General features: G+C 43.1%; 1 protein-coding gene across 1 annotated transcript in view; it reads right to left on the bottom strand.

Moving 5' to 3' along the window:
• Nucleotides 1-23,842, bottom strand: part of SPTBN1 (spectrin beta, non-erythrocytic 1) — a 153,192-nt gene that overhangs the window by 7,549 nt on the left and 121,801 nt on the right. Inside the window, exons 18-32 of the mRNA XM_080909295.1 lie at nt 21,684-21,774; nt 17,147-17,293; nt 16,057-16,320; nt 14,184-14,408; nt 13,732-13,821; nt 13,289-13,570; nt 12,573-12,703; nt 11,046-11,250; nt 10,405-10,779; nt 7,197-7,441; nt 6,499-6,637; nt 5,531-5,615; nt 3,518-3,714; nt 2,779-2,888; nt 2,163-2,226 (exon numbers count right to left, since the gene is read on the bottom strand). Of these exons, the coding sequence (XP_080765421.1) occupies nt 2,163-2,226; nt 2,779-2,888; nt 3,518-3,714; nt 5,531-5,615; nt 6,499-6,637; nt 7,197-7,441; nt 10,405-10,779; nt 11,046-11,250; nt 12,573-12,703; nt 13,289-13,570; nt 13,732-13,821; nt 14,184-14,408; nt 16,057-16,320; nt 17,147-17,293; nt 21,684-21,774 (2,650 nt within the window). The remainder of the gene's footprint in view (nt 1-2,162; nt 2,227-2,778; nt 2,889-3,517; nt 3,715-5,530; nt 5,616-6,498; nt 6,638-7,196; nt 7,442-10,404; nt 10,780-11,045; nt 11,251-12,572; nt 12,704-13,288; nt 13,571-13,731; nt 13,822-14,183; nt 14,409-16,056; nt 16,321-17,146; nt 17,294-21,683; nt 21,775-23,842) is intronic.

The raw sequence follows: 23,842 nt of genomic DNA on the forward strand, positions 1-23,842 counted from the left end.
AAATAAAAGGACAAAATGAACTTTAATGGATATGTGCTGTAAGCATGCCAACAAATAAAAGAACAAAATGACCTTCAATGGACATGTGCTGTAAGCATGCCAGCAGACAACACACATCACTAGGACAGACGTCAAAAGCAAATCACAGTGCTAAGATCAAACAATGGTACATGGATGTGATCAGCCTCCCCCACCCCCACACACATGTTGTTGCTTCTCTTTAGCAATTAGTTCAGAGTGCTTCTGTGGCCAGGCAATCTGAAGCACTAAAATCAGGATGTGACATGAATGCAACATGACAAGTAGAAGCGTAAGAAACACTTGATTGGTTTTCAAAGTATATGAAGCAACACCATTTTCAAGTTCATTAGCATGAGTCTCTGCATCATCATCCAAAATACTGAAACTGCTTTTTCTTCTTCCAACACAATCCAATTGTTATTCATAGCACTCCTGTCTGGTGTGCTTATGTGCATTTTGTCTTTTGATATAAGAAAGCATTAAAAATTAGTATCAGTCTGGATGATAGACTGCACATATATAGAAACATCATATATAAGTATGACCATGTATAGCATATTATATATATGATCAGTGACACAGCATGATTTGTGGCCATAAAGACATGGTCAGGGACCCTGGAGTCCAAAGAAAAAGCTATAGTTTTTTCCCCCTAATATAAATTTGGATGTGTTTTAAGGCAGAGACCCAATAATGATGCATACTAGCCCAAAGTATAAGAAGCTTGCTATCTATCTAGATACCTATCTACGGTTGCAGGTAGATAGGTATGTACATAGAGATTAGGAAGAACAAACAAGATGCTATATGATGTTATCCTGACAAAAGAAAAAAAAAATGCATCATGAAATGAAAAGACAAATTAGACTTAGCTCATGGAAAACACATACCAAACATGGCTCTGACTCCACTAAGACATCTAAATATGGCAAATGAGCAAGGGAGTGTCTTGCAAGGCTTTGCTGTAATAATGAGGGTTTGGTTTTGATCAGAACCTGGAAATCACCCCTTTTATTAGTTTTCACTCCTAGAAAAAGAATTTCTGCTAAAATGTTTTCAATCCCTGCTAGTGTGCCAATACATGCCATCCTGAGGACTCCTTACTAGGGAACTTCGAGATTCATTTAAGATACAAAAGTTTCTGTCAAAAGAGACGCTGAAGTAGCCCTCTAGGGCCAGGACACCTCGGCAAGTGCTCCCAGGCATGAGGCATTGAGTGTATCATTCAAGTAATCAGGATGAATCAAAATGGCTTTTGTTCCATTTGCCTAAAAAAAAAATTAAAAGAGTTTGCTACCCTGAAGCTTCTGACTGATGTTTGGTAGGCATGTTCCTAAAACATGCCGAGGGCTCCTGGCATCTGCCACATCCTGAGTGCTGGGATTGGTGACGCTGACCAAGACAGAGCTGCTGGGAGCAGGCAGTGGGCTGTACCGTGTGTTGTATAGAAGCCTACATTTCTGGGTTGAGGACTTGGCAGGAAAAGAGGATTATTGGGCTTGTACAAAGTAATAAATGACCCAGGGGGTCTCAGAACATTTGGGGTCCTGCACCTAAGACTTAAGCAGTTACCCCAACAAGACTCAGCTTTTTTCGAGCCATCGATGAATGCATTCTCTATGGAATGTTACAGAATGACTGCAGGCCTAACCTTAGTAATAAATGTTTCCTTCCTTACAAACTGGTCTTCCTAGTTACTAAACTACTACAGGTTAATAATACTCGTTAATAACACAGCACCTTGAGCAGAGTACTGTGCCCTATTAGTGTAACTTGTGTGTGCCGTACCTGTTAGATTCTAATTTCTTCATTATGCTATAATTTAATTTCAATTACTCATGTAAAATCTTAAAGTAAAAAGCTCACAATAAATAAACAAAAATTAAGTATGCTTCTTTGAGGCAATGAGGATCCAAATAAACAAATTAAATGCCAACGAACATGAAATCAAGGAAAGCTATGAATTAAGTAAAAATTTTAACACTTTGGGTGACATGGAAACCAAAAGGTCAAAGGAAGTGGACAGAGTGGTTCTTGACAAACGGTAACGAGCTTCACAGTCCAGACCACGAATGGTCACTGGCTGTCCGTCTGCTATTAAAGTTTTTGTAGTTTTGGTACGTTTGAGAACGGTAACTAACCCGTGGAGATCCCTGCTCAGACGGCAAACCATTCTGGGAAACTTGGTCTCCTTTTGACGTATCCCTGTTAGGGTGAGATTGGACAAACGAAGGGAAGGATAGAAGGGGAAGAGAAAAGGGAAGAGAGAAAGAAAAAAAACAAGTGTGAACGTCCTTCTTCCACACAATGTCATGTTGTTACACCTGGCACTTGTACGTGTTTTAGACAGTCCCTAAAGTAGAGTTAAGTCTTCAGAAACACCCTGTCACCACCCCCACCTGATAAATTCACTTTAGAAATTTTCATGGAGCGTACAACCCACCAAGAGCCTTCTGCAAATAAAAAATTAGTTCTCCCCCATCACAGAATCACTGGCTTAAAATCTCAGTGGTGCCTCTATCCAGTGAGTCACCCAGGGAAGTATGTCTGTCTGTCCTGCTGCCACCTCGCCACTGCCCCATTTCGCTCCACTGCGCGACTGTTCTCAACTGTCACTTGGCATGGCTACAGGATTCTCAATAGCATAGACGAGACAATGAACGGGAAAGATATGTTTCTAGCTCTACAAGACTTGGACCAGATGCCCCGTAATCTCACTTGCCACCAAAACCAGCATATTAGCCTCTCGTGCCTCACCATTGCTGGGACTCAGCCTCCTCTGAAACCTTCGCACTTGGCTCTGGAGAAGGCGGCCGCCTTTTTCTTTCTTCTTCCTCTTGCTGTCTACGCACTTCCAGTAGCTCCAACTACAGAAGAACAGGCTGTTGTTTACCAGGGCTAAGAACTTTGCTGCTTTTGAAAAAAGTTTTAGAAACCCAGGAGATTTTTTTCTACAATGGTTCACACTGGACAACCTCAAAGGCCAACACTGCAAACACAATGGCATTGTATCCATGAGCACTGTAGCTATAATCTAAAGCTTTGAGGAATGAGGAATGGAAGGCTGCCTACCCCTAGCTGGAAAACTCCTCTGGATGGCTAATTTCTCTCTGGGAATAAAGATTTCAAAATTAACTCTGCATCTTAACTTTGTTGAGAGGGAAAAGTTGCTTGGGGGTTTAAAGTCTCAATCAAAACCCACCATGGACCCACAAATCATTCAAGGAAGCCATCTGCATTCTAATAGAAAAACAGGAGAAAAAATTAAAGCCACAGAATAGTCTTCCTGAAATAAATCCATTCCATAAGTAATCCATGTATTGAAAAGGAATTCTGTTTTAACACATTCACTCCCCAGAAGTACGGATGGCCAGAGCCCATGCAAGCTCTACAGAAAAGCTTGACTTGAGATTACTCTTGGAGTGGAGATGACACTTGATTCCTGGAATTCACACAAACAGGCACAGTGCTGTGCTGGATGTGTCTGGACACTCACTGTCGTCAGCCTTTCCAGGGCAGAGAACCTCTCGTCCCAGGTCGCTGCAGATTTCTCAAATGCCTCATGGCGCTTAATAAGCTTCTCCACTTCATCTACACTCTGGCCAATTTCACGGCTGGATAGGTATGGTTCCTGACCCAGCAGCCAAGCCTCCGCCACACTGGCATCTCTTGAGAACTGATGGACCTCCAAAACTGCACAGAGAACCAAGAGTGAGTGTCTGTCACAGGGCCACACAATGGCACTGCCCTAAGCATAGCATCATCTATGACACCAAATGCCATCATATGTAAACACACTGAGCCACACAGGAAAGAATGTCACAGGGTAATTGCTTTAATTGAATTTTGATTTAACCTAATATATTTTAAAAATACCATCTTAACACAATACTTTTTTCTGTTTACCAAATATGAATACAAGTTAAATTTTAGATGATTTCTATTTTCCAAGAGCCATATGTGGACAGTGGCTCTCAGGTGAACCATAGAGGCCTATAATTTACTCTGGTCACGTGGCCCTAATTCTAAGAGATCAGATCTCAGAGCCCTTACAGGACACATAACCCATACATGCCAGACTATGCAGGTGAGGCAGGAATTCACATAGCATTAATTAGGTTGAAATCCAGTTGTCTCTTGGGGGATTGAAAGGGTAGGAATACTAACAAAGGGAGGAGACGGAGAAGGGAGAGAAGAAAGTTCCATCATGAGGAACTGGATTAGAACCTGGCTTTAGCTGGACTACCAGTGTACTTTCAGAGACTCACCTAGCAGTATCTGGGGCCAGCTGGGTAAGAACCTACTGTGCAGAGCATCACTGAACCAGGAACAGGCTAGCCATCTTATTTTGACATTATGATAGACCCCACAACATATCAACTGACAAGAATCTAGGAAATTGTCATTTCTTCAATTGACAACTGACAAGCAGGCAAGTCATCTCTGTAAGCCTAGATTATAGCCTGGGTACGGATGTATGCATCCGGTTCATAGCAGGTATGACACACGTTTGCTACACAGAATGAAACTGCCCTAGAGTTCTCAAAACCTGCAAACGAAATCCACAATAACAGAATGGCCTCAAATAGAACATCAGAGGCTCTGGGCCCAACTGGACTTTCTATACAACTTTAGTTTTTATTAAGAGTCTGTATTATATGGGAATGAGGCTAGAATACAAGAAAGAACCTAAAAGATCAATAAAATATGTTAGAATATAGGCTTTTTTTCTTAAAACTTGAAGTGAACTACATTTAATGTTCAAATCAACCATGAGGTGCTATTCTTAATACTGTGCATTTTAAATCCAGCAAGGGCTCATACTGTGGTACACAGAGAGGGAGAGAGAGGAAGAAAGGAAGGTGGGGAGAGGGAGAAAGGGGAGAGAGGCAGAGAGGGATACGGAGGATGACAGAGGTAAAGGAGAGAGGGAGATAGAGAGGAAGGTAGAGAGAGGTAAAGAAAAGAAGGAAGATTTGGGGGGGAGAAAGAAAGGAAAGAGACTTTTATTATTTATTTTATTTCTGTTTTTACAGACAGTGTCACTCTTCATATCCCTGTCTGTTCTTAGAACTTGCTATGCAGACTAGGCTAGCCTTGATCTCAGAGAGAACCGTATTTCTCTGACACTTTAGTGATTAAAGGGTATACCCCCTTTTTAAAAAATATATGTGTGCGTGTGTCCGTGTGTGTATGTATGTGTGTATTCATCTGAGCTCGGGTGCACACAGAAGCTAGAGATGCTAAGATGCTCTGGAGTTGGAGATGTACAGGTGTGAGCCTGACATGGGTGCTAGGAACCAAACTCAGGGCCTCTGGAGAGCAGTAAGTGTTCCTAACTGCTGAGTCATCTCTCCAGTGTGAATACACTGAGAAAGAAAAGAAACATTTAAAACTAAAAAATCATTAAGTAATAATACCACATTAATTAAGGCAGGAAGATCAATTTGTGTACTTCCCATGGATACACAGGACGAACATAACAGTAATAAGAGATGCATATTCTTACTCAGTCTCAACCACTCCCATCGGTCTTCCCACTTGTCAATCATTTCTTTTCTTTTCTCCGTCAACTGCAGTAACTTTTCCTTGATCTGCACGAAAACAAGGGCCTTAATAAAACATTGCAACCTTTTGCCTGTCCCGGATGAGCACTTTATAAAAGAGAATTTATTTTTCCTAAGCTGCTAAGTATCAGCTTAAATTTATTATTCCATGTCTTGGGAGTGGAGAAAAAAAACACAGCTAGTTTTCCAGAAGGGGTGGGAGTTCTAGTCAAAGCTGCCTGTGCTGAGGCAGCAAGCTCTGTGCTGTGTCACTAGACTCTGGGGCTCCCTGAAACAGTAATGCTTATGAAGAGCACAAGGACACTGACAAAGCCTTCACTTTTCTGAGAGACATGCACTCCTGTGAAGGAACATCAATCAGTGCCACCATCCTGACCAGAGCTGCGGCCATCCACCAGAGGCCAAATGCAGCTCGGAGTTAAGTGACAGCCAAAGCAATCCCTCCCACCGAGGAGTTCACAGGCTGTCTTTATATACCTGGAACCCTAAAAAATGATCTCTATCTCTGGCCAAAGAATTACTGGTTTGGGGTCTACAGGTTTATGTAACAGTTATTCTAGGCAGACAGAATAAGTCTCACAATGATGTAAGGAAGTGCACTTAACTGCATGTGTATCAGGACCTGCTCTCAAATGCACAACTACACTGAGCATGTGGGCTTGGCGTTGTCATTCCTGACTATAGTACAACAGAGATTCACCCTGTGTTAGGTATTACGTGGGGTCCAGAGATGGTCTAAAGTTATTCATCAATCCTATGCCATTTTACATATGGTATCTAACCATTTATGGATTCCAGTGTTCACAGAGGTTCTAGAGCCAACCCCTGTGGATTGTGGGAGACTTCAAAGACATTACTTGCTAACACTGGCTGAGTTCATGTCAGGTCCCAAAGCAAAGCAGCATCCTACCTCCTCAGAAGCATAGTGTTTCCTTGCCAGCAGGGATTTCCCAAGTTCAATGCAAGCCGTAAAACTGTCATTACGAGCATCAATTTCAGCTTTGATACCTTGATGATTATTCATTAACAGTTCAACAGATGACACATCCCTATAAAAAAAGTAACATCTCCTTTGAGAGATGAAGCTTCTCAAATAAACATGTAGGCTTTAAAGCTCGTAATTTGGAGGAAACTGACAGCCTAATCGTCTTTTCGAGAGTTGTCAGGCAGAATCACTGAAGCTCGGTAACACTTCACTCAGGACCAGCTAACTCCGTAGCGCTCGAAGAAAGACATCTTTAAGTGCATAGAGAAAACCACTGAATTTCGGTTCAGATCTTTATCCTACTCCTTCTAAAGGGCACAAAGGCAGTTCAAACAGGCTGATGGAACTGTTGATATCCTTGAGACATAAAGACATATCAAGGAGGAAAGGACTCAGGAAACTGATGCCTCTGCTCATCTATTAATATCTTCATTGCTTTGAAAGAAACCAAACTAAAGAGAGGACACTAGTCATTTCAGTTGAGAACACTTTTGAAGCAGATGTCAAGGGTGACATCACCTTTGTGATCTAAGTGGGAACAGAGACTTTAACATAACAAAGAGGAAGAGAAATAACACGGAAAAGCCTGGGTAGGAAGGTGCGGGTGAGTGGCTCTTTGTTACCGTGGTTTCTCTTGGGCCTCGATCTGCCGGATGACATCTTCCATCCAGAGCATGAGGTCACGCACCATGCTGAAGAAGCGGAACTTGTCTCCTGTGTCTACTAGCCGCACCCTGCGACCCTCACAAGCATCCAGCAGGGACTTCCAGGCTTCCAGGACCTCGTTCTCACGCTTCTGGATGTCGTCAGCCTTGTCCCCTGCATAGGCTGCCTGGAGGCGGGCTGCATCCTCTTGCAGCTGCCTCACCTGTGGAACCACAGGACAGAAAAGCTAGGTTTCACTACTGTGCCTTGCCACCATCACCCCTTCCCTTCCTCACCTACTGTCTCACCATAAATAGCAATAAGAAGGAGCCACAGGTGGCTGGGTCTGTGCCTCTTAACAAGCTCTTGTTTCATTGGGTAGAGCCAAGCCACAAAACCCCATACCTACTGAATTCCGTTATTAAGTACTGTTCAAATGATGAAAGAGAGAAAATGCTTCAGGACCACAGGGAAGTCCCAGAGCCTGGGATGTGAAGACAGGGCTGAGGAGGGACACATCTAGATACATTCCAAGATGAGAGTACCTTGATAGGCTGGGTGTGCTGGCACACACCTAAAAGCCCCAAACTTGAAAGGCAGAGGCAAGAGGATCAGGAGTTCAAGGTTATCCTCAGCTTAGCTAGACAGTGAATTCCAGGCCAGCCTAACTTTTAAAAATAAGTGGGAGTGGGTGGGCTGACAAATAGCTAAAGGCACTTGACACATAATCCTCATGGCTTCAAGTGAACACTGGAACACACAATGGTGGAAGGTCCACCACAGAGCTGCCATCTGATCTACAAGTGTACTGTTGAGGCACACATGCCCCCACAACACACCAAATAGCATTTTAAAAGTACAGACAGCATGCTGAATGTTCTACTTTGTGTGTCAAAGGGTGAAAACAGGCCATCAATTTAGGTAGTGATGGAGTTTTGTCATAGAAGAAACCAGTGACTATTTTGTACTCTTTCCTTCTTCCTTCCTTTTCTTTCTTTTTTTTCTTGAGACAGGGTCTCACTATCTGGCTCTAGCTGTCCTGGATCTCACTATGTAACCAGGCTAGCCTCAAACCAAGAGATCCATTTGCCTCCTAAGTATAAGGACTAAATGTGTGCACCACTGCACACAACTGCCTTATCCTTGCTTGCCCATTTTCACTGTGGCGTACATGAAACACTTAAGCCATTCAAAGTTCAAGACCCATGTCTGACTAAAGTCTACAGTCCTGATGAGCCTTTCATGACTGTAAGAGAGGTTATTTGGAGAAAGGCCAGGCGAGGCTCTCCCAGGGACAATGAGAGGGAGTCACCCAATGCTAAGATATGGGAGAAGGTAGATTACCGACCCTTAATTGTACAAAAGGACTTTAAGCGGTGGCAAGAATATGGAGTTTCTAAAAAAGATACACAGAAAGAAATTGATGGGATTTGGTTTACATGCTGATTTGATCTTTGTGTTCTATGGATCTTTAGGAAATAGTCTCTAATTCTGAATTACACTTAAGGTATGTAAATCAGTTTATCACAAGCAAGTTGCAGGAAATTACTTGAAAACCAATTTCCTTGTCTTTCAAGTCATCATTTCTTGTACCTCTGGTTATTTTTTAATAGGGTCTTTCAGTGATAAGATGGGAAAGGCCAACACAACAAAAGCTCACACAGGAGTTAAGGATGGCCTTGACCACTCAAGACTGTTACTGCCTCTACAGATATTGGTGGGTCAGTGCCTGCAGGAGGGCCACACATCTTTTTATGGCTCTTAATTGCTTCTACAGTGAGGTAGATCAGGTAGGTGGAATCCAACAGACTTGGGTTGGTTTCTTGGCTGTGGATATTAAGCTTCAACAGTCTCATGAGGCAAAAGTATTTAATGAAAAAACAGGGAATGACTCTTAAGCATTCTATTATAGTTTTAAAAGTAAATGGGAAAGGACCTAGTTCTCAATTGTCTCTAGACTTCTCAAAAGCATCTTAGTGTTTGTTAAAAACAATAACAGGGACACAATCCCAGATCTAAATGTTTTATAAGGATCATCTTAATCCTCAAAGCAGCAGGAAAACCAGGCATAGAGAGGTAAATTAGCTCACAGCCACAGAGAATGAGAGGACTGAGGCTCTAGATGGTGGTCAAAAGATAATGGTAGTCAAGAGAAGCCTGTTCCAGCTAAGTCCTAAGTACTGCAGCATGGTGAGGTACACACTCGCCTGAACCTGCCTGGGCCAAGTCTAGGACTTTTAGTAAATACTTATTTGAGTTCTTTATCCTAAGACTGATATCCACTATAGACCACACAGTCACAAAGTCAAGAATATACTCCATCTGGCCTTCTGCTGACTCTGTACTAATCATTGGCTCTCAATAAGCAAGAACAGAACTCCTGACCTTCTAGGGATTAAAAAAAAAAATTAGGCAAAATCAGCTTTTTCTCTGGGAACATCAATTTGGAGGAAAGAGGTGGCCATTTTTCAATTTCGAGAACTAAGAGTGATCAGGAGAGTAGAGATTAGAAGGCTAAGGAGAGAGCAAACACAATACCTAGTCCCACTGCTGTACTGTTTACTCAGTATCCTCAAAACTGCTTTAGTGCTAAGCCACTTCATAGAGGGCTGGAGCTAGAAGATCAGGCATGTCAAAATGTGAAGGTTTAGTCAATAGGCAGATGTTGGGACCACCATAGAAAAGGAAGTGGTGTCAGGGAACATGGGGCGAGCAGTGGCCGACTGGAGAATGATGGAAAAAATATAAAGACATTTATCAAAACGACATGAGATTGCTCACTTTGTATGCCAACACAAAGAATAAGAGCAATCAATGCAGAAAAACAGACCTGCAAGTGAGAAAGTATAGATTTCTCTTTTGGGATGGCTGGTAGAAGACAATGAGAAACTATTTTCAAACTGATCCAATGGTCACGTTAGCAGAACAGTAACTTGTATCGAGGCCTTATATGTGCATCTGCCAATAACACCAGCATGTCCATCAAATGCTATGTGCAAGTGTGACAATTCAGAACTGTATAGACTACAATGCTTTCCAGGGTGGGGTGAGCACGTGCATGTGTATATTCACATGTGTTTAATTTGAGCATCATTTCAGGTACATTCTAGGAGCCAAGAGATAGAGAGAGGCTCAAGATGTACAAAGATACTCCATAAGGAAGCTCCCTTAGGCAGCTCTACCTACCTGAGTGCCCAGAGCTTGGATATCATGCTCAAAGGTGGTATGCATTCTCTGTAAAGTCTCCACGGTGTTTTGATCTCTTCCAAGCTCCTCAGGGAGTTTCTTGTGTTTGTCCTGGATGCGGCCAAAGATCTCCTTGGCATCATGGTAAAACTTATGAAGTTCATATGAGGCAGCAAGAATCTGTGTTCTTGTGTCAATGAGCTCCAGGAGGTCAGCCCAGGCTTCATTGAGACCGTCTTTCCACTCAGCAATGGTGGCAGCGTCTGAATGTCCAGAGTTGATGAGGTCATCTGCCATGTGGTTAACTGTATCCACACGCTCCTGCCCAATGTTTCCTGTGTCTCTAGCAAATTCTCGGAATCGTTCTTGTAACATCTGAAAGGGGATACGCACAGAGAAATCACTGAGACCACTGTGGAGCTTTTCCACCCCACCACATGAATGCTGCTGGAAAGAAACTGTCAAGTGGGAGGCACAAGTTGATACTCAAGCCCTGAGAACCACACATCTGTACTGCAGCACCTGTCTTGTCTAACAAAGTCACCCAACAAAAGCACCAAGCTGAAACCACACCTGTAACCTCCCTGCCTAAGAATGCGGATGGCTTTGCCCACCACTACCCAGTTTTCCCAAGTACTTGCCGTGACATGCTCATAGTCCTGTCCCAACTCATGGGAGCCTGCGACCACTTCCCTCTCAGCGATCCATTGTTCCAGGTCATCTACTTCCCTGTTGAGCTGGAACAGCCTGTGCCTCTCATCAAGTTTTCCTCTCCGTTCCTCAGCAAGATCCTTCAGGCCGGCATACAGCTTGTCGACCTTTGACTGTCGCATGCTAATACGCTCACTGAAAAAGAACTAGCACTGAGAAAGGGAACCTCAGATGTCTTCTGAAGTCACACAACCAAGTGAGGATAACGTGTTAACCCCCAAATTTCCCAAGGAAGTTTCCATTTAACCTATTTTGTCTAAAAAAAAAAAAAAACCCTGAATAAACTCCACTTCAAATGATGAAGAGTGTATAGAAAAACCAAACAAAATAATTAAGGCAAAGGCCACCCTGATATCCCCCAGCCCCCACTGCTAAAAGTTAATGAGAAATACTGGAACCGTCTTCCACTAACGGAAGAAGGCGAGAGCAGCACCGGCTGCCCGCTAGGGCTCTTCTCTGGGCTGTGGCCCTTAATTGCTAGCAGAGCTGGCTCTGTCTGTTTCTGTTTCCTCACTGTAGCTAGGAGATTGAATCTACTTCCTTAAGTTTGTCACCAGAATTACACCTCTTAACAGGAGAGGGAGAAGGCTGCATTTCGGCCTATTCATTCTTGGGAATCTAGTTATGAACACCTTAAAGGTCTCTTCATGTACCAACAGACCCACTGACCCTACCTTTCCAACAGCCTGTCTTGCACTGGATAAACACTCAAACCAATTCTTTTCCTTCCTGAGTCCTAAAAGGTGACTCCTGAGAAAGCCTGACAGGAGCTCTTCTCTGCCAGTTACCACAGCAGCCTGATGACCAGAGAGCTCACACTCTCACGTCTTCCTGTTTTCTGGATAATCAATCACTGCACAGGAGTTAGGAAGTGCTAACATCTTGGTTTTGTGAGACCCATTTTACTTTATAAGTCTACGCACTCTTGCCTCTTAGTCCTGTTAAATTATTGCTTTCCCAAACTGACAGGTTTGTTTCTTTCTTTTTTTCCTTCTTCCTTTTTTTAGACAGGGTCTCACCACTCACTATATAACCCTCTCTAGTCTACACCTGGCTAAGTAAACCATGGTGGACTTGAACTCAAAGATCTAACTGCCTCTGCCTTCCAAGTGCTGAGACTAAAGGCATATACCATCACACTTGGACTAGATGACTTTTCAACTCAAGTATGTGCCTTCATTACTTGTTCTAGTCAAATATACTTATAACTTATGACAGCAGTTATCTTTCAACTGGGTCTTGGCCAACATGAGACATTTAACAGGAAATAATTGTCACTTAGAGCAACTTCTGAGAGACAGTTTTACCTTCCAGCTCACCACAAGCTCTTAGATCAATAATCTGTTTTACCACTACTGTATGATGAACGGTACCATTTTCTTTTGGGACAGGTGACTAAGAAACCTTCACTAAAGAATCAACAGCCTGGGTACCCTCATTCTTAAAGTGTCACTCACCTTTCGGGATGGCTGTCAGCCACCAGCGCCCGGCTAGTCTTGGAGAGCTGGTGCACTGTCTCTGCATAGTCCTCAACAGCTTGTTCCAAAATCTGGTGCTTTTTCAACATGGAGACAGCACTTTGCTCATCCTGCAAACAAAGAGACCATCAAAACTGTAAAAGCTATGCCTGGGGTCACAAATTAACTGCACAGTGGGGTGGTACAGGATGGGTCCTCAGAAAGAAAGAAAACAAAACAAGTATAATATAGCTATGAACAGACACAGCAGAGTGCATTAGCAGGGACTAATAGCGGCTTCTGCAAAGGGAAACATGGGAGTGTGACCAAGGCTGCTGTAAGGTAGAAGGGAGCTTGGTAAGTCTAATGTAAATCAGCTAGCTAAAACGCTCAGTCTGTTACGTATCTGCAATAGCATTCTATAACCTTAAAGCACTTTTAATAGTCTTAAAACCATTTTACATATTGGAGAGCATGAGCAATTTTATGAATAATTCCAGAAGGCACAGTAGGGCATGCTGTAATCTCAGTAATTGGAGACCAAGGGAGGTAGATCTCTGTGAGTTCAAGGCTAGCCCAGCCAGGACTATATTAGCAAAGCTCTGTCTCAAACAAGCAAAGTGTGTGCAAGCACACTATGTAGTCAGCAGCTGAAAGGATCTGAGTAGGTCACTCTTCTGAGGCACAACTCATGGGAGCCGGGAAGCACCTCTCACCTTGGCCTTTTCCTCAGACATCATGTACAGTTCCTGTTCACTCATCCACGCCTCTGCTTCAGCTGCATCGAAGTAGTATTGCTGGGCCTTGTGCGCCTCCTCCAGCCGTCTATGGCGCTTCTCAGTTTCCTCGATGAGGAGCCCCCACAGCTGCTTCAGGTCAGCAAGCCTCTGCCTGATAGCCTCGGCACTGAGGCTGCTGCTGTCTGTGATGATGTTTTGACTTCTCTCAAAGATGTCATCAATACGAGGCTGGTGTCCCTGGATTTCTTTCTGAAGGGTCTGTGCAGAAGAGGCAAAAACAGTTTGCTAAATGGCCATGGCCTAGCTCTTATTTTGAAATGTTGGTGTTGCGCAGAATTAAAACCCTTGAGAGCCTCTCACTTCATCTGCTACGACACAGTGGTCCAGCAGGCACAGGCAGCCTTGGCAGAAGCGCTTACCTGGTTTTTCTTTATTAGCAGCTGCACAGTTTGGAGGTTATGGCCGTGATCTGTGGACGTAGCCAGAGGCATCCTCTCGCCCACCCACAGCTGGAAAACAATTGAGAGTAAGAAGTGGTCAGAACCACACGAAGAACAAAGAAACAGTCCAATCAGAGCAGAAGGAGGACAAGGGGAGCTGTGGGGAAGAAGGTCCAGCCTTCCCTCCGAGGGGGCCAGTATATATTCCATCCTTGGTGTTGGACAGTCTGTGAGCCCTGTGGTTAGTTTAAGTCCAGTTCTAGTGGCATTAAAATTCTGGTGTGTCTTTAGAATTCCAGAAAGAAGACAGTGCCTGTGTGCAGGTGAGGGGACAGAGCACTACAGTGTGGAGGGCTCAAGTCAATGACACGGTCTGAGGTAATACGACAGAAAAGCAACCATCCACTTGAAGGCACGCGAGGGCTACTCACAATCTCGTCCTCCACATCCCTGTTGAACTGGTGGATCTCCTTGGAAGCTAACAGATTGTGCTTCCTCTCATTCAAGGGCTCCAGCAGCTCCATGAACTTGGTCTGTACAGTGATGCGTTTGCTGTCTACCTCCTCGGTGCTTTTCCCCTCCTGACTCAGTGCCTGGGCTTGGCTCTGCAGTTCCTCGATCTCCTTCTTCCGCACTTCCATCTGATTCTCTAGCATCTAAGGGAGCAAGAGTGCATCAGATCCAGAGGACACAGAGACTCTGTTTGGAACTGTGTTTTTCAAACTGGCTAAGGCCGACTGAGGAGTAGAAACCTATACATCAGAGAGGCCAAGGAATGGAGTGCCAGTGAGTACTCTAGCGTACCATCTAATGTTTAAAACATCCAGTCTCTAGGGACTTTAAAGCTTGAAGTAACATTCAACTAAATTTATTAATGCATAGTAGGTCCAAGAGCAAAGTAGCCAACCTTGTAGCAAAAGGGTGAATGTCAGTTTGAATGAAAAAAAACCAGGCTTAGAATTCAGCCAAGACTGTTTCGGCAGCGACTAGTTCTAAGTAAAATTGCTGGGCTTAGGTAAATATCATAAATTATTTAGGAGAGAAGCCACTGGAAAAGTGGACCACTACTACCTTTAAAAGGAAATAGTGTAGCTGGGTGTGGCAGTGCATACCTTTAATCCTAGCACTCAGTGGCAGAGGCAGGTCAGTCTCTGAGTTTGAGGTCAGCCTTGCCTATACCCACCACACCACTGTTTGAGGACAAGCTAGAACTATAGATCTTGTCTCAAAAAACAAACCAAACCAAACCACCAAATCCAAAAGGGTGTATGAGTGCATGCACATGTTTGTGACTGTGTGGCGATTTGTGTATATTGCATATGGAGACCATTAGATAAACATGGGTGATATTCTTGGGAATGCCACCCCCACCTTCTTTTGAACAAGGTCTCATTGGCCTGGAGCTGATCAATCAATCAAGGCTGGACTACACAGCCTGATTCTGCCTCCTTAGCACTGAGATTACAAGTACATCCTTAGTTTACAAGGAAAACAACTTTGTTGTCTAAGCCATTTCCTCAAAACATGTCACTGTGTGCCAAGTGCAAATGGAAGTCAGGAGAAGATGCTGGGTTCCCTGACACTGGAGTTACCAACAGTGGATGGGTGCTGGGACTTAAACATAAGTCCTCTAGAAGAGCAGCTACTGCTCTTCACAGCTGAGCCATCTCTCAGCAATGATGTACTTAAAAAAAATTATTTTAGATGAGTACATTGTAGCTGTCTTCAGACACCCTAGAAGAGTGCATTAGATCCCATTACAGATGGCTGTGACCCACTATGTGGTTGTTGGGAATTAAACTCAGGACCTTTGGGAGAGCAGTCAGTGAGTGCTCTTAACCATTAAGCCATCTTTCCAGCCTATATCCGATAATACTTTTAATACAACTGTTTTCTCATTAACTCAGGGTAAATTCACCTGCCCTCAGAACCACCTATCACAATATTTTAAAAAAATGTTTATTTCCTCTACCTTCTACCAAGTAGATAATAATTCAGAGTACATAGCGAACAGTTCAACCATCACCTATTTAAGATATTACATGGAAAGAAGATAAATAAGATTATTTTTAATTCATATTGATGAATATTTCACTCAACCACTGAATGGTAGTAATACTCATCAATTAGATGTTAAAAGAAAAATCCCTGTACACAGACATTCAACAGTTTTACTAATGAATCTTTCTATTGCCTGTGAAGAAGTATACTGCTGGCATTTCTCTGGTGGCAAAATCTCTTCCCATGCAAGAAGAAAGTCATGAAGCGGGCACAGCCCAGAGAGAATACTGTCTGCCCACTTGCCTGTTGCTTTTTCAGCAGAATATTGACACTGGTAAGGTCTTTGCCATAGTCGTCAGACTGAATCTGGCTCTCCAGGCCATGGAGCCATTTGTCAAGATCTGCACAGCTCTGTGTGAAGAGCTCAGCCTTATTTGCATCAAAGAGCCGCTGGGCCTTGGTCTGGGTTGTGGATTCAAGGACTTCCCACATTTTATGTAAACCGGTGAGTTTCTCCTTCACCACAGCTTCTGTTTCTGGCTTTTCTGAAATAAGCTGCATCCCTTCCTGGAGAATACAAACCAATGAGGTTAAAAATAGACAGTCTGCAAGAGAAAAAATGTCACTGTGAAAAACAAAACTCGAACTCTGAGCATTTGATCTAAGATTGACCCACTGGTACCCCCACTCTCTACAGTCGCCTAGGAAGTTACTGTTCAGTAAAATAAACACTGTCTTTGTACCTTCTCTACCCTTTCAGGCGATGTAAGCAGTCAAGTGTTGCATGGCCTAACAGTTTCAACTGTAATCTATTGTTTATAATCCACAACTTCATGCTCCAACAACCACATGTAACACATAATTTTAATTCTTAGGAGTCTGACAATGAAGGGACAGGAGGGTGAGAAACACACACTGCACAGAATCTCCCTATGTGAATACACAGTGCAAGGACTAACACAGTTAATGCCTGGCGTACAGAAGTCACACCACTCCCCACACAAGATGGAAAACATCAGCATTTTAAAATTTATGTAACTGTATCTAATGAAGCTGCGCATAAAGCAACACAGGTTTATGGCCAGTGGCCTTGAGGAAGGTAGGAACATGGTCCATCAGTACTGTCTGGTCACCTGGCAGCCACTGAAAGATGAGCCAAAGCCACGTGTTTGGGTTTCTGCTTCTCTGTCCTTTGTGGGACAGATGTCAGAAACTGTAAGTGGAGGCAGGGGATTGCTTCTGGCTGTGTAACTTATGTAATTGATGACATAGGGCTCCAAAAAGGAATTTATTTCCTCTCCTCCCTCTTCCCTGTCTTATGCCCTCCTGTTTACCAAGGTGATAAGATATGGAGATAAGGGAGAGGGAAGAGTCTCCAAATAATTGGACCTACCTTCTCAATTTTGTCAAGCCATTCTTTGTTGGATGCAAGTTCTGCCATGAATGCTTGATGCTTTAACCATTTACTGTGCAGGTTTCTGGCTTCATCGTAAGACATGTCCTGAGCTGTAAGCATCTTTTCATTGATCCAGAGGGACAGCTAGGGTAAAACAGCAAGAAGGTTTTAGAAGCCACACTCAGAGATTTAACCTTTAACTCCTACCCAGAGAGGATTCCATTCTTGATATATTATTACATTTTCTATGTCAACAGACAGGCAAATATTTGGCTTTGAACTGCTGAGCCATCTTGTAGCCAAGTTTGATACAAATGGTGGACCTAACATTAAACCCAGAAGTATAAAAACTCCAAAGCAACTTTTTAACTCAACGGCAGCCTTGGCCGGCTTCCCATAAAAACACAGTTTGTTTCCTCCCCAGATACCTGTGACAGCTACAGAATGATCACCATGACGGTCATTAATTCGTCTGGCAACCATACATTTTAAAACAATCTGTACAGCAGTGGTGGCACATGCTTCTAGTCTCAAGGCTTGGAAGGTAAAGGCCAGGTGGATCTTCATGAGTTTGAGGCTACCCTGGGCTACAAGTGAATTTCAGAACAACCAGGGCTACGCTGAGAAACCCTGTCTCGTAAAAAAAAACAAGAACCAAACAAACAACCCATAAACCTGCTCATTTATCTTACTGGGTGATGTGTGGGAATGTCAAAGAACATGAACAATTTGCTCACCATGGAGCTAATGCAACAACACCCATTCTTTGTCTGTCAATTCTAAATCATGGTCACCAGTTTTTCTGTAGCCCCTACCTGTCAAAGGAGCCTCCCGTTCAGACTAAGATACCTCATAGAACTTGACTTTAAGACCACCATATATACTTGAAAGTGAATTCTTAAAAGCTACACAAAGTTTGCCAGCTGCTGTCGCACTAAAGTGAATTATGTGAGGGTTGAAGTAGGAGTTGGTTTAACTGGGCTCTGACCCATCTCGTCTGTACTTTTAGTCCAAGCTGGCTCCTGCTTGGTGCTGCTTGTCTACAAGTGGCCAGGCCAGAGATATACAATAGTCTATACACAGCTGGGCTATAAGTGTCTTCTGGGATCATCTCACTTTACCTGGGTGGGTGACAGTGAGCTTATGTTTAAAGCAGTAATTGCTTACTGTGAGTATGCACCCAAACATCTTCATGGTTTCATGTCTCCAAGTCTACAATGGCACAGGAAACCAAAGAAGCCTTTTAGTATCTGCGCTTTTCTGGGAAAGGCTGCGACTTATATTTGCTTCAACAGCAGTGGGTCTGTTCTTTATGAAATGTCAAGGAGGGCAAAGCAGGTCACAAGAGAACTGCTGATTTTGAGAATGGATAAAAACTCTAGGTACTGGCTCCATCTTTCTTGTGCTAGTCATCATGAAGGAGAACCAGCAGGGGCAAATCCTTTGTAATGGAAGACCACTGATTGATCAAACAACAATAAAAATAGTACATTTTCACACTTAAAAGAATTCGACTATTTCCCAGCAATTTGAGTGGCTAAAATGTGATGTGACATGCTAAGGCCATTTGTCCAATCTAAGAAAAGAGATAAATGATAAGAATCCCTGTGGGTAACGCACAGAGTGCACACATATGTTCACTATTCATAACACACAAGGAGCATTTTTTAAAGAAGAAAGCACTACATAAAAATCACACTTATAAACCAATGTGCTCTTTGCTCAGCATATCATCCTACAGATAAAGGATCTGGAGAACAGCACTATGCTGTAGATCCATGGAACTAGCGAGTACTCGAGCCTTCTACCACCATTCTGGAACCAGAGCCAAGTAATTATTGTGGGCACTCACAAAGGTCATGTCAGAATATGCTCTTTCTCTGCAGAAAAGATCACTATGCAGATGGAGAAAATAAAAAAGAAAGAAAGAAAAATGCTTTCTTTAATCACTGAGTAAGACTCAGTACAGAACTCAGTCCTGTGCAGGACAAGTCTGTGCTGCCTTCCCGGGAGAAAGAGAACAACCCCTAATCAACCAAACCATCCACTTCAGAAAACTACAAGTACATCTAAGAGAATAAACCCGCCAGCCACAGCCTTCAGATGTTTTTGGACATTCCACTAAAACCACACTGTGAAAATTAAGATGTTCCCCACATAGGTATCTGAGGAGAGCAAGTAGACCCTGTTCTAACGATAACCTAGTGCAGCGGCTGCCCTCACTCCTTAAGAGGGCAATACACGCAGATCTTAAAATCCTTGCTTCCGTCAGCCAAGGCACCCAGGAGAAAGGAGTGTGTATGAGTGTGTGTGCTAGGGGGTTGTAGGGTGGGGGAGGTCAACAAACCTGTGGATTCTCTGGACCTTGAACACAAAACGCCAGTAATAGTAACCTCTGGCTACAAGGGAAATAACTACTATCATAAAACAGAGTCAAATGTAAGGCTGGTCTATATGACCTCCACTCCCAAAAGACGCTTTAACTGGGCATATTTAAATGAGGCAGAGTGAGGGATGTCTGCAGGACAGGGATGTGTGATACTTTTTCTTTTCTTGGGTCATCAATATACAGAGTGTCTCAAAACCAACGAATCTAACCTAAATTTTGCCACATGCTGACTATATGCTGGGACAGCCAACATTCTTAGCAGTCAATGTGGCTGTGCCTACTTTAAGGAATCTCAGAGAACAACAGCAAAACAAGAGACATGGAACCCGGGGGACTTGGCACAGTAGTCATGTAGAAAACTACATATCTTTTCTCAGATTTAGCCTGACCTTTACCATGGTTCTGCCACCAATTTCATTATATTAACTTGCCCTTTAAAAGTGGAAGCAAGACTAGGGAGTAGTAGCTAATATCTATAACTTAATTTTTACAGCAGAAGTAGGTTCCAGATTGGTTTAAACTACAGTACGACTTTCCTCTCTCTCTCTCTCTCTCTCTCTCTCTCTCTCTCTCTCTCTCTCTCTCTCTCTCTCTCTCACACACACACACACACACACACACAAAACCAAAAAAGAGCAGGTGTACCAGAATCCATCAAGTCTCTGGCTGAAGGAACACAGTCTCAGATGATGTCTGTTTCAAGGCAAACATCAGGGTAATAAAAGAAAAGCCATGTATGGTGGTGATTCTCTCCTGCACACTCTGGCTCCCTTCAAAGCACACTTGCTCTGTGTTTGCTTGGAACATGGATTCATCTTTGAGTAAATATTCTCTCTAAACAGTTAATACTTCTAACACTCAGAAGCAGCATTTTTCCTAACATGGGTGCTCACAGCTGACAGAATCTAAGCAGATTAGTTTAGGGACGTCCTTTTCACGGTTTATCTGCCGGAGCATATTATAAGGTTTGTGGTCTCTTTACTGGACACAAATGCCTTTTGTTGCAAAAGATCTACTATGTCTGTTGTACTATATAGCTAAATGTTCATATATAAGGTGTCTATGATGAGTTACACTATATTCTGTCCTGGTCCCTGGCCCTCAGGTTCCGACACTCTCTTGTGGATCCCATTTTGGGGTCAAAAGAAATTAATCTAATAAACTAGGGAGGACTGAATTCCACTGTAGTTCTCTGGCAGATGGAGAAATATGATGTGTTCATGAATTCACACATACGGAGTTTGCTACATACTTTTCCCCAGCTAGCTTGCAGAGAGAATATATTTTCTTGGTTAACTTCAGTTTTCAAAGTTTGTTTATGCTTTTATGGTGTGGGGGAGGGAATCATGAGATTAATACTGCATGTTAATACTTGGCTTTTGACATGCAGAGTCCCACTTGGCCTAAAGTTTTTTTTAAAGGCCTTAATGAAGAAAAAATCTGGATTATAGTTTTAAACTTTCTGTTTTTCTAAAAAGATTTATCTACACTTATAATATGTTTATGCATGCTTTCTCTACATGTACAGCTGTGTAACTATGTGCTGGCAGTGCATACTGAAGTCAAGAAGGGGCCAGATTCCCCTGGAACTGGAATTTCAGATGAGTCTAACTGAACATGAATCCTCTGGAAGAGCAAGCCAGTGTTCTTAACCCCCAAGCATCTCCCTAGCCCCTATAGCATCTCTGGTTTTTAATATATAGAAACAGTTTCAGTATTTAGTAAGTTGTTTCCTTCTATGGTGTTTAAATGTACCTTATTTCAAAGAGTTAAAACATAACAGCAAATGCTTTTCAGGGTACTTCTGGGCATCACTGCTCAGCAGAGGTTTTTGAAATGATGGAGAGTATCTACGTCTGTATGTGTCCAACGTGGTAGCCAGAAGTAGTTGTTTGTGAGAAGTATGCTGTAAATTTTAACTTAAAAGAAAATGGCCGAATGTAGGTAATTTAAGGATAGCCCGACTCTACAGTACCCTAAAACATAGATGAATGGACAATCTAAACTGCCGGTGGTAAGTGTGGTCGCTCCAGTGGGCTGACAGGGGCATGGTACCCTAACACACTCCTAACTTCCCTGATTTCACGATTCAATGGCTTTGCTCTGCTGCAGGAAGACACTGAGGATAACCGAAGGGGAACATACCTCTTGACAATCTTGCAGGAATTTCTGTAGATCACGGTTGTCCTTTAACCTCATCAAAAGTTCACTGGCTGCTTCTCGATTCTTTCTGTGTCTGTCCAAAGAATTAAGTAATGAAAAATAATTATGTGTGGAATTTACAAGCTGAGTTTTTGCGTGTACTGAGAAGTGTTTGCTTACAGTTTGTAAGTTATCTGACAGAGGCAAAAATAGAGAAATTTTAGCATCCTTCAAATGGGTATGCCACAGTAGGTGCAAAAGAGACCCAAATGTCTGTCAAAAACATACCGTAAGCTAATGATGGTCCCTGCATACATTTAAATGAATCTAATTCTAGAAGAGAAGATCTGAGTGTGCACTGTGCACACGACCCTGTTATGGACAATGTAAAAAATCTGAAACTTATTTCTCTAGAAATTCCTACAAGGTTAAAAAAAATACACATAATATGTAATTCTTGGGCCAGAGAGGTGGCCTACTAGTTAACAGCACTGAAATAAATAAATCATGCAGTTATCTCTCTCTTTTAAGACCATCTTTTTTTTTTTTTTTAAAAAGACCAGGCTGGCCTTGAACTCACAAAGGCCTGTCTCTGTCTTCTAAGTGCTAGAATTAAAAGTATGCATTACCACACCCAGCTTTAATATCCTTAAGAAATATTCTCTGATAAGTTTCTATCTTGGGAAGCCATCACTGCAGACTCCACAGATGAAAAAGTTCAGGCGTCTGGGGTCACATGCTTATCCAGTGCTACTCTTGATGGGGCAGCTAAGGTTCTAAATCAAATCCCAAAACCTTAAGACAAAGAACAAACAAAGCAAAAAAAACTAAAACCCCAAACTCCCAAACTGTGAGATTCGGACAGTTGTTGACACTGGTAAACGGTGGCATGAGGAGCAGGTGCTCGTATAAATCCTAATTTTCTGGCAAACATCTTTCTTGTCCCACAGGCCAGGTCTCCAGAAACCGGACCAGCAGAGTGAACCCCAGCAAAGGGATTCAACGCAATGATGACTGCTGCTCAGTGGTAAAGGTCAACAAGTATTAAAGACAAGTCCTAACTCTCCTGGTAATCTTTGCAAGAAAGCCTGGCTACACTGAAGGTATGAAGTGAAGGGCTAAAGTGAAGGATAGGGTTAAAGATCAGGAATACAGCTCGAGGTGTGGGTCAGCTGGTAGGGACCTGCACAAAGGCACCCCACCTACTCCTTAGCAACATACAAAATGGCAAGGTGGTGCACGCCTGTAATCTCAATACTACTGAGCTGGAGGCAGGGAGCCAGAAGGTCAAAGTTACCCTCAGCTGAGTTTGAGGTTCATATGAAGAGATGGGCCTCCACTGTGATTCTCAAAGCAATTCTTTGCTGTGTGAGCCTCTGGGATGGGATGCCCTCCATTCCTTTGAGCAGTACAAGTGAGTGAGAAAAGTGCTGTGACATCTGAAGAAACTACATCAGAAGACACCTGGGGATCTGCCCTCAGATGGCGGAGACCCCAGAACAGCCTCGCAAGCACTCTCCCACTTGAGCCTACGATAAGCCCTAAGCCCCCCACATACCCTCACCGGCTGTACTGGGAGGGAATTCCTGGTGATCTCCAAGGGCAGATAGGGTGGTGCACTCTGGAATCAGGTCCTTTCCTGCCGGGTGAAAGGGCCGAGTGACCACGACCCGCTCAGGTCCCGCTCGCAGAAGGCTGAGTTCCCAGAACAGCCTCACAAGAGCTTTCCCACCTGAGCCCACAGAGACAGAATGGAGTCACTGCCATCAGAATATACTGCCTGCCCACAAAGAGTGAAACACCCAGAAGCAATTTTCTTCCTGAGCCCACGGGCCCTCACACCCACAGGAGAGACAGGCTCCAGTCAGAGACAACAAGATCACCTATAATCACAGATAACAAGATGGCAAGAGAGAAGCGAAAGAACCTAAGCAGTGGAAACCAAGACAACCTGGCAACATCAGAACCTATCTCTCCCACCAAAGCAAGTAGTGGATTGCCAAACACTCCAGAAAAACAAGACTTAGATTTAAAACCATACTTCATGATGATAATGGAGATCTTGGAGAAGCTGGTGGATAACAATTAAAGGAGAACACACACAAACAAATAGAAGTCCTTAAAGAGGAAAAACAAAAATCACTAAGAACTACAGGAAAACA

The sequence above is a fragment of the Micromys minutus genome (assembly GCF_963924665.1).
Source record: "Micromys minutus genome assembly, chromosome: 1".
Taxonomy (NCBI): Eukaryota; Metazoa; Chordata; class Mammalia; order Rodentia; family Muridae; genus Micromys; species Micromys minutus.